The following is a 19,200-nucleotide window of genomic DNA, read 5'->3' on the forward strand; positions in this document are numbered from 1 at the left end:
ACCCCATCTAGTTCACGAGGGAGGGAAATCAGGTCCTTCAGGGAGGGAGATCTGAGATCTGCCATCCTCACCTGATCTGGCCTACATGTCTGGCCTCCAGACTCTCAGCAATGTGGTTGACGCTCAACTGCCCTGTGAAATGACCTAGCAAGCCTTTCAATTCAAGGGTGATTAGAGATGGGTAATAACTGCTGGCCAGCCAGCAATCCCCTCATCCCACAGGTGAATTAAACAAAAACTACATGCAGGCGTATGGCTCAATCATATCAACTGCTGGTTTTCTGGGCTAGAGAGCTTGCATGGAAATGTGAGAATGGGGTAATCACATCATTAAAATAATCCTCATATCATTAACTACCTGCTGTATTTTCCTGTTGTGAGTTTAGTGAGTATGCACAATGCAAATTTGGTCATTTCTTGCAAGTCAAAGAGGAGAACCTTTTTTATGAAGGCTATTTTGGTAACATATCATCCAGTGATTTGTGGTGATTCCTAAGTCATCTCACTTCTTTACCAAAAGTTGCTGGCTTTTTTTAAAAAACACAATAGCCCCACAATGCTGTGTAACAACAAAGTGTTGGTTTTTATTATTGATTTTGACAAACAACACTGTCAGAATTCTATGAGTCCAGTTCACGTGCCATTATTTAAGAAAAGTGGTGAAGAAAAGCCAGGGAACTATAGACTGGTGAACTTGAAATCAGTGGTGGGTAAGTTGTTGGAGAAGATTCTGAGGGACAAGATTTACATGTATTTGGAAAGAGAAAGACCGATTAGGAACAGTCAATATGGCTTTGTGCATAGGAAATCATGTCTTTGTCGCTTCTTCAAAAAAAAACTGAATCAAGTTACTAAGAAGATTAATGAAGGCAGAGCAGTTGACGTTGTCTATATGGGCTTCAGCAAGGTGTCAAACAAGGTTCCATATGGTAGACTGGTTAACAAGGTTAGATCACAGGGAATCCAGGGAGAGTTGGCTATTTGGATACAAAATTAGCTGGATGGTAGGAGAAAGAGGGTGGTGGTGGTGGAGGATTGGTGGAGGATTCTTTTTCAGACTGGAGGCCTGTGACCAGCGGTGTGCTGCAAGGATCGGTGCTGCGTCCACTTTTTTTTGTCACTTCTATAAAAAATTTGGATGTAAATGTAGGAGGAATGGTTAGCAAATTAGTGGATGACACCAAAATTCATGGTATCATGGACAGCGAAGAAGGTTACCTCAGAGTACAACGGGACCTTGATCCGATAGCAGGAAGAGTGGCAGATGGAGTTTAAATTAGATAAATGTGAGGTGTTGCATTTTGGAAAGGCAAATCAGGGCAGGACTTATACACCTAATGGTAGGGCCCTGGGGAATGTTGCTGAACAATGAGACCTTGGGATGCAAGTTCATAGTTCCTCAAAAGTAGAGTCACAGGTAGATGTGTAGTGAAGATGATATTTAGTACACTTGCCTTTATTGGTCAGCACATTGAGTATAGGAGTTGGGAGGTCATGTTGAGCCTGTATACGACACTGATTAGGCCACTTTGGAATACTGCGTTCAATTCTGGTCTCCCTGCTATAGGAAGGATGTTGTTAAACTTGAAAGGGTTCAGATAAAATTTACAAGGTTGTTGACAGGGCTGGAGGGTTTGAGCTATAGGGAGAGGTTGAATAGGTTGGGGCTGTTTCTATGGAGTGTCGGAGGCTGAGGGGTGACCTTACAGAGGTTTATAAAATCATGAGGAGCATGCATAGCGAGAATAGTCAAGGTCTTTTTCCCCCAGGGTCAGGGAGTCCAAAACTAGAGGGCATAGGTTTAAGGTGAGGGGAAAAATTTGAAAGGGACCTAAGGGACAAATTTTTCACAGAGGGTGGTGTGTGTATGGAATGAGCTGCCAGAGGAGGTGGAGGCGGGTACAATTACAACATTTAAAAGGCATCTAGATGGGTACACGAATAGGAAGGGTTTAGAGGGATATGGGCCAAATGGGACTAGATTTATATACGATATCCGGTCAGTGCGGACAAGTTGGACTGAAGAGTTTGTTTCTGTGCTGCACAACTCCATGGCTCTAAGTGATAAAATCCCAAGAATTCCCCTGATAGCTTGTGGATAATAGATCTGTGGCCACAACACCACTACAAACTTCTGCTCTCAAGCCAGGCTCTGGATTTTGTTGGTTGAAGATTCACATCACAACAACTTACTCAGAATTGATTTATCTTTAATGTTAACTTAAAAAAAGTACTTCAAGACAGAGCGCGACGCATTTTATGTTGCACCTACATTGGTAAAATATTGGCTAAACACAGCTGGCAAACACCTAGTACACAGCCCCTTTTCATCCTGGAGGCTTTGTTAATAACTTTGATTTTAAAAAACTTGGAGTGCAACTGGTCCTCAGGGATTCCAAAGAAGAAGAAGTCTTGGTTGAAGATTGGGTTCCTGCTTCTGCGAATGATGGCAGTTTGCTGCTTCTGGCTTTTACCTGGTTGCAGGTAGAGGGACAGGCAGCAGCGGATGGTCTGGCAATCCGTGTACCGTTCGTACAGACCCTCCAAACTCAGCAGCCGTAGCCAGACCCGCTGTCTCCCACTGCAGTATTCAGTCCGCAGCCGCAAGATGCCAGTGTCTCCTAGAGTGGCAGTGCTCTCCTTGGTCAGGCTGTGCCCGAGGGCTATGATCCCTGCGGTGAAGGGAGCACCAACTGACCTGGGCCTATGGTCCGGGCTGCTGTCTGTGGAGCTGGGCAGAGATTTGTGCCTCCTTGGCTCCTTCCTCGCTGAGCTGCCCAGGGTCTTCTTCCAGCCCCAAGTCTGGAGACTGCTCAGCACCTGGGAGAGGGTGACAGGCGGGGATTCGAGAGAGGTGCCCGGCTCACTGCCTGCAGGACCAGGGTCAGAGAGCTGGGTGAAGGGGAAGGCTAACCCTGCAGGCAATCCCTGGTTGTGGAAGAGTGACTCCTTCCGCCTTGTGTGTGGACTTTCCAGTAACCGACAGAAACCGTAAGGGGTGGAGGCCTGGGGAAAATGAGGCAGCGACAGGGCAGCCTGAGATGTGGGGTCCCAATCCGTGCCATCTCCATCAGTGTGACCATCCTCTGGGGCCACCTCCTGGCTCAAGAGCCCCCAACATCTGGGGACTGCAATGTGACACTTCCCGAGGCCTCTCTGTGCAGCAGATGAGCTCATACCCAGGGCCTGTTGTTGCGGAGTTTGCTGGGGAGTGAACTTGGGTGGGATGAAAAAGTCGGGGACACGGTCAGGGGTCAAGATGTTAACATAAAGCATGGTCCTTGCTACGGGACTCCAACCCAACCTGATGGAGCAGGAGGATTTCGAAATGGGCTGACTGGAAGATTCACTGTCAACTGCAAAATGAAGGAAGACGAGAGTTACTTCAAGCACATGAAAAGCCGCCCAATAACTCCGGCCTCCCAGAACATAACAGAAAGGACAGAGAGCGCACTAACCAAGACATTCTTACAAACACAGAATCATAGAATCCCTACAGTGTGGAAGCAGGCCATTCGGATCATCGAATCCACACTAACCCCCCAAACAGCAGCACACTTAGACCCCACCTTTTCCCTGTAACCTTGCATTTACTGTTGCTAATCCACCAGGCCTACACATCCCTGAACAATACGGGCAGTTTAGCATGGCCAATCCAACTAGCCTGCACATCTTTGGGCTGCGGGAGGAAACCAGAGCACCCGGAGACACAGGGAGAATGTGCAAACTCCACACAGCCAGTCACCCGAGGGTGGAATCGAACCCGGGTCCCTGATGCTGTGACGCATCTGCAGGCAAATCTCAATGCAGGCACTGCTGCCCTAGGATCACATCACCTTTTAAGGCAAGAAAGCTGCTCAGAAAATAAGTTTAATGATTGATTGTAGGATGAGTTCCTTCCCACCAGCTACCCGTCTTACAAGCACTGTTAGCTTGGTCACTCAGCACTTGAATGTCCCAATCACCTAATGGGAATTTATTCAGTCTCAGAGAAGGTTCTCCACTCAAAGAGAAAGTGCTCAAGATATTCAGCAGGTCAAATAGAGGGAAACAAAATTATTATTTCTGGTCGATGACTTTTCATTGCAGCTGGACAAAGCCATTGGTTTTGAGCAGATTCAAAGGCAGGAAAAGAGAAGGGAACAGGGAGGAAAGAACAAGAGAGAAGATTTGAGATAGGGTGGAAGGCAGGACAGATTATATGACGAAAGAGGTGACAGTGTAAGGCAAAACATGATGATATCAGGATGAAGGTGAGCCTAGAGGTGAAAAGCAAGGGCTGCCTTCAGAAAGTGTGCTCAAAGAAGATGTCCCTCCTCTCTGGTGATTGGGCTTTTGCCTCTATGCTGTCCAGATCCCTCTATTCCCTGCCTACTCATCTGTCAACATGCCTTATTTTTGTAAATTTCTCAGGCCACCCCTCATCCCTCAATGTTCAAGTGAAGACAAGCCATGCTTTTCCAAAAACTCTCCTCATAGCTCATTTGCTGCCACTCTCGCCTACCTGTGCTTGATCTCCTCACTATTCCAATGAAGCCCAGCTTCACCTTGACAAAAGGTCCCTTATCTTTCAACTGGGCAGCCTTCAGGGCTCATCATTGAACTCAACAATTTCAAATCATTTATTTTTCCATTTTTTTTTCAATGGCTACTATTTATGTTGATTCTGTTATTATTCATCAGTAATAGATCAATATCTGGTTGATCCACCAAATCATTAGGTTTTTCCCATACACATTCTAGCTTTTGGCCTTCCAACATCAATATTCCTCCTTTCCTCTGCCTTCCACCCTGTCATAGCACTTCCCTTTCCATCTTGCCCCATTTCGGATTGGATCCATCTCAACCATTTTCTAGTTTCAACACATTCGACCTGTAATTCTCCACCTGTTTCAATTAAAGATTCTACCAAACGGATTTAATGTAACGGACAGGAGGTTGAGAGGACATATGAGGAAAGTTTTTTTCACCCAGAGGATGGTAGGAATCTGGAACTAACTGCCTGCAAGTGGTTGTGGCAGAAAACCTCAACATTTAAGAAGCATTTAGATATACACTTGTGATGCCAAAGCATACAAGGCTCTGGGCCAAGTGCTGGAAGATGGGATCAAAATAGTTATGTGCTTGCTATCGATTGGCAAAGATTCGATTGGCCAAACAGCCCTTTTCTATCCTGTAGACCTCTACGATTCTAAGATTCACTAAGTATTTTTCCACCATTTTCTGATTTTATGTTCGATTTGCAGCTTGCCTGTGTCCTCAGTACAAGACTCACCAGAGTCACGGCACCCCATTACATAGCTGTCCAGGGCATGGTCACTCAACTCATTAGATCATTCTTCTATTTTTAAATCATGGAGTAAAATATTTGTACATTGTGCAAATTACAACATATTTACAGACCAGGTCATTCAGCACATTTGTCTGATGTCAGTGTTAATGCTCCACATTGATCTCCTCACGTACCTCTGCATGTAATCTCATCAGCATATTCATCAGCTCCCCACTCCCCCTTAGCCAGCTCTCACTTAAATGTCTTAAATTTCTGAAGAAGGGTGCCAACCCCAAAATGTTAGCTTGCTGTTCCGCTGATGCTGCCTGGTCTGCTGTGTTCCTCCAGCTCCATACTTTGTTATCTCGGACTCCAGAATCTGCAGTTCTTGCTATCTCTCTCAAAAATTCCTATTTTCCTTGCCTCAACTATTTCCCACAGCAGTACGTTGCACATTTTCACAGCTTAAAGAGTCTCCCTCAATTTCCAGACTGGATTTGTTAGTGACTTTCTTACATTGATAGTTTTAGGTTTTGCATTCCCTGGAATTGAGAGCCACTTTTCACTGCCCCTTTCACCATTTTCAGGGTCTCTCAGGTCATGTCTTAGCTTTCACCTCTTGAGAGAAAAGAACCCCTGCCCTAATTTTGCCTGCAAGTGTAAAAAGATTCAGAAGGATGATACTCAAACTGAGAGGTTTTAGCTTTCTTATAAGATGGAGACCAGAACAATTCACAGTGCTTTATGTGAGGTCTAAACAAGAATCAGTACAAGTTTCCAGTTGCTTTCCACTTCAACACCTTCTTGTTCCCTGGCCAACATCTGTCTCAGGCTTGCTGTGGTGTTCCAGTGAAGCACAACACAAGCTGGAAAAACAGCATCTCATTTTCCACTTGGGAACCCTGCACACTTCTAGACTCAATATCAAGTTAAATAACTTTAGGGCTTGAACTCTCCAATATTCTTGCCCCTACCCACAAACACCAGACCTTGTTATCAGATAGTCTGCTATTATACACAACACATTGTTAGCTACTAACAGTCCCCATTAATAGCTATTCACCCTCCTAACCTGATCATTATCCACTCCTTTGTCTGAGCAACTGTTTCCTCTTTGGGGTCTATCCCCACCTATCATTTACTCCTCACCCACCTTCCCCCACACTATGTTCTGCATTAAAAAAAACATTTTCCTAGTTACCATCAGTTGAGGGTCACTAGACCCAAAACATTAATTGATTTCTCTCCAAAGATGCTGCCAGACCTGCTGAGCTTTTCCAGCAACTCATTTTGTTTCAATACAAATTAAACTGTACTTTCTAGTTCTTTCAATCCTCACCTTCAAGAAATGAATTTTTACATCATCAATATTAACCCATTTTGCTACTTTGAGACATGCTTGTCTACAGCCCAGACCTCCCAGCTCCTCTACCCCATTTAGGCCCTATTCAAGCAAAAGTGTTGACCTCTTATTATTCTAACCAAAACTCCCCACCTCTCATTTAGCTATGTTGAAATTAATTTGCCAATTAAATAGCACCTCTGTACACTTAATGACTTTCTGCAATTTGTTACAATCTCACTTTGCATTATCTACAACTCCCAGTTCAGTACAATTTGCAAATTTAGACATTATATTTACTTGGAAAGGTGAGTAGTCCTGTGTAACAATCTCCAGGCTTCTAGTCACTCAGTGGATCATTCTCCAGCCTCGGGATCACTCCCTACAGTGTTATTCAGTCTCCTGGTCACTCCGTGCCACACTTTGTTTTTATACACCAATGGGTGACTCATAGCAGGTGCTGAACCGATTGGTCACACTCATTCATAAGCTAAACCAATCAGACTGGAAATCCTGGCTTTTATTATTTTCTGACCAATTGTATCTGGCCAATCCATTCACGATAGCAACAGTAGATTGCTGAGAATGATGGAATAAAAATCACTAAAACTGCAAACAGTGAGAAGGTGAAATTGCAAAAGTCCGACTGAACAGTTGCAGAAAAAGTACAGATGCCGATTATTTGCAGCATAGAGTGTATTTTCTGAGTTCCCTACCACGGAGACAGAGGGAGAGTTGCTTAGATACGGAGCGATGGGATTTTTAAAAAAACAAACGCTCACTAAAGCAAACTAACAGTAAATGTTAACCTGTTTATTATTGCTCCCGATCCCCGAGCTGGAGCTTAACTTGCCAAACTTTCACACCTCGTTTAGCCAGCCGGGTTAGCTTGTAAGGCAGTGAAGATGTGTGTTTGTGTGTGTGTGCAACTGGATCTTTTCTCGTTTCGATCTTTTAATGTTCTGTTGATGGAGCTGGAAAATGCACCTATATCACCAAGGATACCTTCAAGGTTTTATCAATTACTACAGACATTCATCGCTGGTCAGACTGCCCAAGGCAGTAAAGATATTTTTGGGTATCTATAAATAGTCAGGAAATGAAATCAAAGTGAGTATTATTTTAGTATCTGCATCAGCCTGGGATGAGGGGGTGAGGAGAGTGCCCCAGACACTGAGGCCTCAGCTAATGACCCAGGGTTATGTAAAGCTTCAAATTTACAATTCTCAACTTGTGAAGAACAGTCACACCACACCAGACTTGAAACGTTAATTTAGTTTTTCTCTCTCCACAGATGCTGCTGAGAATCTCCAGCATTCTCTGTGTTTGTTTCAGATTTCCACCACCCGTGGTTTTTTTTTAACCTTCAAAATTCTCATCAAATCCCTCCATGGCCTCGCCTCCAGGTCATTCTGCACCTGCCTGTCTAACCTCCTCCACCCCCACCACTCTCCACGATACGTGCTCTTCTCTCATTCTGGGCTCCTGTACATTTCTGTTTTAATTATTGCACCATCGCCATCAGGTTTGGCCAAGATCCCGAGCTCCAGATTTCCCTTGATCCCCAAACCTCTCTGTCGCTTTTTCCTCCTTTAAGGTGAGACACGGAACTCAATGAGGATAGTCAGGATTTGAGAACATAGCAGGAACAGAAGTAAGCCATTTGGCCCCTTGAGCCCTGCTCTGTCGCAGACACAGACCCTGCAAGTGGATCAGAAAGCACGTTTGTACCCGACCACGAGGAAAGGGTTAAAATGCCTTGACTGAAAGGCGATTAATTGGTGTTATGTAATTATCATCTGAGGAACGTTTACACTTATCAATTGATGTTATGTCAAATCTTCCAAACTCTGAGATAATTCAGTCAAAAGATAATCTTAAATACCACAGTGCACGTCCTTCACAAATTCATTCTGAGCCTCAAAGCTGCTTTGACGCAAAACTTCAGATTTTTCATGGATTGTGTTTGCTCTCCTTTCTGAAGACTTTCTTGGCTGAATCATCAGGGCAGTAACTTATTCCTGACACTTGGCTTCAAGCTCTTTCAATGCTTCTTCTATCTGTGTAAGGACTACGGTGTTTAAACAGTGTTCTGTTACATTAAAGCTGCTGCATGAATGCAAATGTGTGTTATATCCTCTCTTTGCTGTTTCTGTTCCTCCCACTGTCTGTTTTCTGCTATTGCCTTCTTTCTGTCAGTATGGCTTCCTGTCATTCACCACATCATCTGGAGCTGTCCTGTCTCACAGGCTCCTGGTAGCTAGCGATCTATGATCACAGCAAAGAATTGCTCAAAAGAATTGTCTGGAATCTTGCAGCCAGTGAGGCAAATGGCAACTTCTGCTGTTTATCCTGACACAATCTCCTCAGAATTGTTTTTGAGGTGTGACCGGCTCGATCTCCCATTCCCAACGGTTGAGGATGGCAGGGAACGTAGAACCTTTCAGAGGCTAGGGATCCCACCGCAAGTGCGGCTCTGATGGCATTCACAGAGTGTGATACCATTCAGGACAAAGCAGCCTGCTTGATTGGCATTGAAATAACTGTACAGAGGCTGGTATCTTGTCACCAAGTCACTCTTTACTTACACATGAACAGTCACAGAGGCATACAGCATGGAAACAGACCCTTCAGTCCAACCAGTCCATGCCAAACATAATCCCAAAATAAACTAGTCCCACCTGCCTGCTCCCAACCTATATACCTCCAAACCTTTCTTATTCATGTACTTCTCTAAGTGTGTTTTAAATGTTGTAATTGTGTCCATACCCATCACTTCCTCAGGACGTTCATTGCACGCACGAACCACTCTCTGTGTAAAAAATCTTGCCCCTCATGTCTTTATAAAATCCCTCTCCTCTCATCTTAAAAAACGCCCCCAACTATTGAAATCCCCCATCCTCGGGAAAAGTCACCTACAATTAACCCAATCTATACCCATCATGATTTTATAAACTTTGGAAAGGCCACCTCTCAACCTGCTACACTCCAGCGAGGAAAGTTCCAGCCTTTCCTTATAACTTCAGCCTTCCATACCTGGCAACTTCCTGGTATATCTCTTCTGAACCCTCCCTAGCTTAACAGTATCCTTCCTATAACAGGGTGACCAGAACTGGACACAGTACTCCAGAAGAGGCCTCACCAATGCTACATGCCTCATACAGAGTCAGACACAGTATCCCTGACACACAACCTTTTTATGTCAGCCAGGGCTCCCTGGTTGGACCAGATTAACAGCCCCAATCAGGGAATCACATTCTATGACGTGCAGCTGGCTGACCTCATTACAATCACTAAAGGCACCACACCCAGAAGCATCCACTCCCTCTGCCACCGATGCTCAGTAGCAGTGTGCACTGTCAACAAGATACACTGCAGAAATTCGCCAGCACCTTCCAAACCGACAACCACTTCCATGCAGAAGGACCAGAACAGCAAATATGTGGGAACACCACCTATTGTAAGTTCCCTTCCAAGCCATTCACCATCCTGACTTGGAAATATACCACAGCTCCTTCAGCACTGTTGGGTCAAAATCCTGGAACTCCCTCCCGAATTGCACTGTGAATCTATTTACAGCATGTAGACTGCAGCTCACAGCCACCTTCGGAAGGACAGCTAGGGACAAACAATAAATGCTGGTCCAGCCAGCTGCATTTGCAATCTCAAGAGTAAATAAAAAGCAAAATTCCCAGTGGATCCAGCGATCATCATTGCAGTAAAGTGATGGCTTTGATCAGAATTGATTTGCTTTGACAGACTGCCATCATGTGCACCTCTGTCCAGGAAAACCCTGGCAGTTACCAACGCAGACTAAATCCTGGTCTGGGGCGACTTTAATCACTTTGGGTCAAAGATGAATTCCCTACCAAACAGGACTGTAGTGGCACCTTGTCCACAATTCTTCAACACCGTAAAAAAAGGACAAGGAGGAATGAGTAAGAAATAACAAGCTGATAGCAGCATTCCACTCCCAGGATGGAATGATTAAAAAGAAATATCCGTGTATGTTTCGTAAATAGGTAGCCATGATGTGGAGGTGCTGGCATTAGACAAAGTCAGGAGTTACACGACGCCAGGTGATAGTCCAACACGTTTATTTGAAATCACAAGTGTTTTGGAGCACTGTTCCTTCGTCAAAGGAGTAGCGCTCTGAAAGCTTGTGATTTCAAATAAACCTGTTGGACTATAACCTGGCGTCGTGTGACTCCTGACTGTGTTTCGAAAGGCATCCACCACAGCCAGAATACATTTGTTCCAGATTGTGACTATTGCCCAGGGTTCTGTTCAATTAATTTTCAACAAAACATCATGGTCCTTCGCAGCCTTTCCCCCAGCAATTTACCTGGGCATGGATCAATCAAAGGCAGTCTGTGTGAAGCCCCTACTGTTGGCGCTGCAGGCTGTGCAGAGACTTTTAAACACCTGTTCATGGGATCTGGGAATTGTTAGCTGAGCCAGTGTTTATTGACCATTCTAAAAGCCCTAGAGAAGTTAATGGTGAGTTGCTTTCTCAAAATGCTGCAGTTGGTTTACTCTGTGTACAGCCACAGGAACAGGATCAGAGTTCTGAAATATTGTTCCCACAACACTGAAGGAACGGCGATATATTTCCAAGTCAGGATGGTGAGTGGCTTGGAGGGGATCTTGCAGGTGGCGCTTTTCCCATGTGTCTGCTGCTGTTAGCCTTCTGGATGGAAGCGGTCATGGATTTGGAAGGTGCTGTCGAAGCACGTTGGTGAATTTCTGCAGTGCATCTTATAGAAAGTACACACTGCTGCTACTGAGCGTCAGAGGTGGAGGGAGAGGATGTTGAAGGTGATGGAAGTGGTGCCAATCAAACGGGCTGCTTTGTTCTGGATGATGTTGAGCTTCTTGAGTGTTATTCAAGCTGCACCCATCCAGGCAAGTGAGGAGTATTCCATCACACCCCTGACTTGAGATTCGTAGATAATGGGCAGGTTTTGGGGAGTCAGGAGGTGAGTTACTCGCCACAGAATTTGCAACCTCTGAACTAATTTTGTATTTATTTGGCTGGTCCAGTTCAGTTTCTGGTCAATGATAACCCCGTAGTATGGAGATAGGGTATTTAGTGATGGTCATTGTACGTCAAGGGATGATGGGTAGATTCTCTCAAATGTAAGATGGCCATTGGCTAGCATGTGTGTGTCATGAATGTTACTTATGAATTATCAGCCCAAGTCTGGATATTGTCCTAGTCTTGTTGCATTGAATTCAGGCTGCTTCAGTATCTGAGCAGTTGCGAATGTTGCTGAACATTGAGCAATCATCAATGAACTTCCCCACATCTGACCTTATGATGGAGGGAAGGTCATTGATGAAGCAGCTGAAGGTAGTTGGGCCTAGGACACTAATCTAAGGAACTCCTGCAGAGATGTTCTGGAGCTGAGATGAATGACCTTCAATAACCACAACCATCTTCCTATGTGTCAGGTATGACTCCAACCACCGGAGCATTTGCCCCCGATACCCATTGATTCCAGTTTGGCTCAGGCTCCTTGATGCCACACTTGGCCGAATGCAGCCTTGATGTCACTCTCACCTCCCCTCTGGAATTCAGCTCTTTTGTCCATGTTTGAACCAAGGCTGTAATGAGGTCAGGAGCTGAGTGGTCCTGGCGGAACCCAAACTGGGTGTCACTGAGCAGGTTATTGCTGAGCAGATGCTGCTTGACAGCGCTGTTGATGACACCTTCCATCACTTTACTGATGATCGAGAGGAGACTGATGGAGCGGTAATTGGTTGGGTTGGATTTTTCCTGCATTTTGTGTACAGGACATAGCTGGGCAATTTCCACATCATTGAGTAGATGTCCATGTTGTAGCTGTAGCTGTTTTTATAGTGTGTCTTGGGGCATGGCTAGTTCTGGAGCACACGTCCTCAGTACAATTATGAGAAATTAGTGAGAACCCATAGAGTTTGCTGTATCCAGTGAGTTCAGTGTTTCTTAATATCACTCAAATAAACCTTGTAACACTTGGAAATAAACATAGTGGTTATGCCGGAGCTCTATTTTGAAGTATATGAGGCAGGTCAGACCACAGCCTAACTGGCTGCCTAAAAGGGGAGAAGAGATGGGAATCCTCAAGGCATTTAAGAAGAATTTTGATGAGAACATGAAACACAATAGCATAGAAGGCTCTTGTGGTGCAGTGGTAATGTCTCTACCTCTGAGCCAGGAGACCTGCGCTAGATTCCCACCTGTTCCAGTGCTGTCTAATAAAATGGGATTAGAATTGATAGTTTCTTGACAAATGGTACAAACATGATTGGCCAAAGGGTGTTTCCCCCAACTGTAAATTCTCCATGACTGAGTGTGCGTCATTAGCCTGTTTTCCTGGCTTTCCCTTCAGTGCAGCGATTAAAATAAGGGATGCTCAGAATCCTGAGGAAGGGTCTCTGGATCCAAAACATTAACTCAGATTTCTCTCCCCACATGCTGCCAGACCTGCTGAGCTCTTCCAGCAATTTCTGTTTATGTTTCTGATTTTCAGCATCCACAGTTTTTTTTTTCCCTTTATTCACTCACAGGGTGGGGGTGTCACTGGCCAGACAGCATTTATTGCCCATTCCTAATTGCCTGGAGGGTAGTTAAGAGTCATTGCTGGGGCCTAGAGTCACATATAGGACAGACCAGGTAAGGATGGCAGTTTCCTTCCCTGGACATTAGCGAACCAGATGGGTTTTTCCTGACAATCAGCAATGAATTCATGGTCATCACTAAATTCTTAATTCCAGATATTTATTGAATTCAAATTCTACCATCTGCTGTGGCAGGATTTGAACCCAGGTCCCTAGAATGTCTTGGGATTAACAGACCAGCAATAATACCACGAGGCCATTGCTCAGGATTATGCTCAGACTTAGAGCAGCGCTGATATCTCAGAGAGCTGTGGGGCTGGAGGAGGTTCCGGAGATAGAGAAGAGAGATGCCATGCAGGGATTTGAAAACAAGGATGAAACTTTTGAATACAACAGTGCTAAACAGGGTCAGTAAGTACGGGACAGTGACAGAGGAGTGGAATTTGCTGTGAGTTTAAGGAACTGGCAAAAGATTTTTGGATGAGCTCAAGATTCAGGAGACTCACCCTTCCAAAGCTGTGATTCGGGCAGACGAAGGACACCATCACTGATCCAAACAGCAACATTATTCCACCATCAGGGTGGACCAAACTCTCTCACTATCAGACTTGATCTCCTTGTTGACAGCGCCACCCTGTGCTGATTTGCGGTATGAGAGCTGGGCCCTCTGTTCCAGTTTTCTCTCTCGTTGCTGAACCTTTGAACAAACTCTCCCCTTGCTGCCAGCGTTTCTGTCTCAGAGCTAGATGGGTGAAGGGTTGGAGCCCCACTCCATACTGCCCCTGGTGAGCCGTGATTTGCAAAATACTGGCAAAGGATATTTATAGAATTATATATAGAAGGAGGCCATGGCCCTTTGCTGGTGTATCCAATTCATACCGCTACCCAAGCTCCAAGTCCTGTAAATTTGTCAATTATGTATCCAATTTCTTTTTGAAAGTTCCCACTAGAATCATAGAATCCTTACATTATGGAAACAGGCCATTTGGCCCATCGAGCGCACACTGACCCTCTGAAAAGTATATCCTAGCCTATCACTGTAACCCTGCATTTCTCATGGCTACCCCAACCAGCCTGCACATCCCTGGACACTAAGGGCAATTTCCCATGGCCAATCCACCCTAACCTGCACATCTTTGGACTGTGGGAGGAAACCAGAGCACCCGGAGGAAACTCACGCAGACACAAGGAAAATGTGCAAACTCCACACAGACAGTCACCTGAGGGTGGAATTGAACCCGGATCCCTGCCGATGTGAGCCACCATGCTGCCCACTGGTTCTGCTTCTACTGTCTTCTTGGGCAGTGCATCCCAGATCACAGCAACTCGTTACATTTCAGGAAACGTGCTTGCCTCCTCTCTGGCAGACTAACGCTCCTGCCAGTGTTAACTTGTGGTGGTAAAGTGACCTCTGACTGAATGGTAACTGTCCCACCTGGTCAGAAGTTGAGTTTGAGCCCCTTTCTGCCTCTCCCCCCAGGGATGCCATGGCCCGGTGATGCACTTCTATCGGTCTGAGTGTGAGCTCAACCATGACATGCAGCTCCTGTTCAGAGACAGCAAGGGTCTGCCAGTTTCCCTCAGGACGCTGCCCATCTTTTACCAGGATCATGTCTTTATACCTGGCACAGAGGGTTTTCCTGTGTGGGGAGTGGAGGGTTGTTCACTTTCCACTGGAGATCTGGGGTGGACAGTGCTGTGCAATTGTAGGTGAAGGTTGTTCACAGACTCTCAGCCCCATCTGCTGATTGGCGGTGCTGTGGACCCTGTGGACTGTGTGTGTATTTTAACGTGGGAGATTGAAACTCCCTTCTAGTTAGTTGAAAAGTCTTTTGTATTCCTTTGGGCTGCATTTCAGCCCCACACTCCTGATCTTTGGGCACTCAGTGTGAACGGGTGGGGACAAATGAAAGGACCGCCTGGTGGGTCTGCCCCCCCACCCCGGACTTGGCCAAAGTGCCCATCCACAGGCTCAGGCAATGAGTAATGGAGGAACTCAAAATACCTGACTATCTGCCCCTCTTCTCGGTTTTGATTTGATTTATTATTGTCACATGTACATAGGTACAGTGAAAAGTTGTGTTTTGCATGCAGTACAGGCAGATCATTACCATTCAAAGTGCATTAGGATAGTAGAACAGAGCGAGGAATACAATGTTATGGTTGCAGAGAAGGTGCACAAAGAGCGAGATGAGCATTAAATTTGAATTTTTAGAGGTCCATTCAGAAGTCTACTAACAGCAGGGAAGGAAGCTATTCTTGAATTTGTTGGTGCGTGTTTTAGCTTTTGTATCTTCTTGATGGAAGAGATTGGAAGAGATTATAACGGGGGCGGGGTGGGGGTGGTCGTGTGGTCTTCAATGCTGTTGGCTGCCTTCCCGAGGCAGCGAGGAATGTAGGATGGAGTTGATGGATGGAAGGTTGGTTTGTGTGATGGACTGGGCTGTGTTCACCAATGCCCTGTGCAGCTATATTTGGGTCTTAGAGAAGAAGCAAGCTGTGTCCCCCAACTCTCCCAAAGTGTTCAGAGAGAGGTGGGCACTGTAGGGATGGAGTTCATTCCTTCCCTCTCCAACTCCTTTTTCATTTAATCCCCTCCCTCTCTCCCTATCTTTCCTCACACGCCGCCCCCAATGGACTGCACTTGTAAATTTTTTGCTTCATTAGAAACACATGTGATTTGGTGGTGGAGAAAATCTTTTAGAAGGTTTTGGAAGCATGTCTGGATTTTAAATAAAGCTATCTGGATGAACAGGGCTGCTGTGGTGTGGTGGCAATGTCCCTACCTCTGGGCAAGGAGGCCCGGGTTCAAGTCCCACCTGCTCCAAAGGTTTGTTATCACACTCACAAACAGGATGATTAGGAAAATATCTGCTGTTGTATTCTTCTTCTTCATAATCATCATCGGTGGTCCCTCGCAGACAGGGATGACTCTATTCCACCTCTCAGGGTGAGTCTGTAGGTGGCTGTACAGATCGATGGGGCTACCGCAGGCTCTGTTACACTTGGGGCAGGGAAGGGGTGGGTGGGGCAGGAGGTGGTCGTGGGGAAGGGGGTGGGTGGGGCAGAAGGTGGTCGCGGGGAAGGGGGGGGGGGGCAGGGGGGGGGGGCAGGGGGGGGGGGGGGGGGGGGGGGGGGGTGTGGGGGCGTCGGTGTGACAGCGCACTCCTTATGTCTGACTTCTGCTTTCTCCCAACGACTCCCCCTCCACTTTGGACGGTGTTGGGGCCAGTGATTCCCAGCTGTCTGTGGAAATGCTGCACTTCACCAGTGAGGCCTTGTGGGTGTCACTGAAACATTTCCTCTGTCCCCCTGGGGTTCGCCTGCTGTTTCGAAGCTGGGAGTAGAGCACCTGCTCAGGGAGTCTCGTGTCGGTCTTGCAGACAACATGCCCATTGCAGCTGATCAAGGGGGGTCAGTGCCTTGGAGCTGGGGATGTAGGCCTGGTCGAGGACACTGGGGCTGGTGAGTCTGTCTTCCCGGGGATTCACAGGGTCTTGCACAGGCAGCGTTGGTGGTACAGCTCCAGTGTATTGAGGTGTCTGCTATAGACAGTCCATGCTTCAGAGCCAGAAAGGAGGGTGGGAACCACCACAGCTCTGGAAGCTATGTAGGAGCAAATTATTGCTGATGCTGGAATCTGTACTGAAAACAACAAATGCTGGAGATCACAGCAGGTCAGGCAGCATCCGTGGAGAGAGAGAGCAAGGTAACATTTTGAGTTGAGATGACTCTTCATCAGAGCTGACGTGGAGTGTGGAGGGGACAGCATTTATGCAATAGCTGGGGGGAGTTTGTGGAGTGTATAGTACTTGGGGGAGAAAGGATGTTGTTCAGATTAAGTGATTGGAATCTGAGAATGTCAGAAAAATGGTGTGCTAGACTTGAAAGATCAGACATTCCCACTGGAGTGTGGGGAGGGGAGAGAGGACACAGTGACAGAGAATGTAACAAGTGAAGCTAAAAGAAAGGGAAGGAATGGGATTTGGTTCACAATCTGAACGTGTTGAACTCAACATTAAGTCCAGAAGGTTGTAAAGTGCCTGGTCTGAAGATGAGATGTTGTTTCTCCAGTTTGCGCTGTTATTTATTGGAGCACCGCAGCATGCCGAGGACAGACAGGTGGGGCATGTGAGTGGGACGCACTGTGATCTCCAGCCTTTGTTGTTCTCAGTCTGGAAGCTATGATCTTGGTGTCGGTCTGATGTTGTTGTCCTTGAATAACCTTTTCCATGGGGTTTTGTGGAAGAGTGATAGTGCTCTAGTGGGTTAAAAATGTTTCAGAGGAATGCTCTTGTGGTACAGTGGTAGTGTCCTTACTTCTGAGCCAGAAGGCCTGGTTCAAGTCCCACCTACTCCAGAGGCTTGTTATAACATCTCTGAACAAATTGGTTAGAAACTAGGAGATAGCAAGAACTGCAGATGCTGGAGTCGGAGACAACACAGTGTGGAGCTGGAGGCACACAGCAGGCCAGGCAGCACCAGAGGAGCAGGAAAGTTGATGTTTTGCGTCGGGATCTGTCTTCAGAAACAATCTGTCTTGTTTAATGCAAGAGCCTTGTCTCATTTGACTAATAGTTGTTTGCCTTCTATTAGACTCAACCAGGCATGACATGGAGATACTAACTTAAATGAAGTAAATAGGCAGCACGGTGGCTCAGTGGTTAGCACTGCTACCTGGGGACCTGGGTTCAATCCCACCCTCGGGTGACTGTCTGTGTGGAGTTTGCACATTCTCCCTGTGTCTGTGTGGGTTCCCTGCCAGTCAAAGATGTGCAGGTTCGGTGGATTGGCCATGCTAAATTGTCCCATAGTGTCCAGGGGTGTGCAGGCTAGGTGGGTTAGCCATGGGGAATGAGGTGTTATTGGGTAGGGGGCTGGGTCTGGTTGGGATTCTCTTCAGAGGGGTGGTGTGGATTTATAGGCTGCATGTCACTGTAAGGATTCTATGAAAACAGCCTTCAGGGTTGACCAGGTTTCCAGCTAGCTCATACAACAGGAGTTTCTGGATGCAGATTTTGCTCATTAAACCAGAGCTTATGATGTTAAGAAGAAGGTTGCTTCCAAAGCTGCTTGGAAAAGGAGCATCAACCTAAATCTATATGATCCCTACGCACAGTTGGACAGTGCAAAAGATGCTCAACATTTTCGTGCTGTAGTTGCTTGCCTCTTGTTTGTTCACTGCTGATTGAAGAGTAAAACTGGAAGATAATCTGTAGAAAGGAATGTTCATTAGGTGCTGCAAGTTGCTCTTCAGTAACAATCATTGCAGTGATCACAATGAACCTCATAGTTAAAAAGATAAAAACAATTACAATGTTTAAAAGACACTTGGATAAGTACATGAATAAGAAATGTTTGGAGGGATATGGGACGAGCACAGGCAGGTGGGACCTGTTTACTTTGGGATAATAGTCAGCATGAACTGGTTGGACTGAAGGGTCTGTAAGCAAGCTGTATGACTCTATGACTGTAGTTTCCAATAAAGTGAGTGCAATACTTCCCATGAACACTTTGACTGCATCACGAGCTTTCTGAGAAACCTTTAAAATGCAAATTTTCTCCTTCATGGGTTTTGCAAATCTGGAGCCCTATGTCCATTTGAAATTCCCACAGCACCACATAACCCTTCACTATCACGTTTCCATGCATTACAAATATCCAATGACTGAAATGTTCCCACAAAGAATGTGATCCATGGATAATGTGCTGCCAAGTGCTCAGTAATACTGATTCGTGCTGACGTTTTATTGCAATTTCTGATAACGGAGAAAATCTTTGAGGCTACATAATCCAATAAATGAGGAACTTCGAGTGCTGATCTCTGTCAGGGTGTTTACTTAACTAAATACTGGCGTCGGTTGCTTATTAGTTTTCAGTGATTTAATGGATTATAATTATTCTCAGTGAATGATAAAATGACAATGACAGTATTGTAGCCCAAAACAACAATGTGAACATTGGTAGCACTTTCCAATGGCTG

General features: G+C 45.8%; 2 protein-coding genes across 2 annotated transcripts in view; one reads left to right on the top strand and one right to left on the bottom strand.

Moving 5' to 3' along the window:
- The window catches only part of LOC109910698 (talin-2-like), a 383,773-nt gene that overhangs the window by 35,136 nt on the left and 329,437 nt on the right, over positions 1-19,200 (top strand). The window lies entirely within an intron of this gene.
- Positions 2,194-7,028, bottom strand: LOC109913362 (C2 calcium-dependent domain-containing protein 4C-like). The gene is made up of 2 exons (XM_020512861.2): positions 6,915-7,028; positions 2,194-3,356 (listed from the first exon to the last, which is right to left on the bottom strand). The coding sequence occupies exon 2, from the start codon at positions 3,274-3,276 to the stop codon at positions 2,269-2,271; it is 1,008 nt and encodes a 335-aa protein (XP_020368450.1). The 5' UTR covers positions 3,277-3,356; positions 6,915-7,028; the 3' UTR covers positions 2,194-2,268.

Source organism: Rhincodon typus, chromosome 36 (genome assembly GCF_021869965.1).
Source record: "Rhincodon typus isolate 14 chromosome 36, sRhiTyp1.1, whole genome shotgun sequence".
Lineage (NCBI taxonomy): Eukaryota > Metazoa > Chordata > Chondrichthyes > Orectolobiformes > Rhincodontidae > Rhincodon > Rhincodon typus.

Excerpts from the sequence above, each read along its gene's own strand:
- LOC109913362 (XM_020512861.2), bottom strand. The coding sequence starts at position 3,276 with ATGCTTTATGTTAACATCTTGACCCCTGACCGTGTCCCCGACTTTTTC.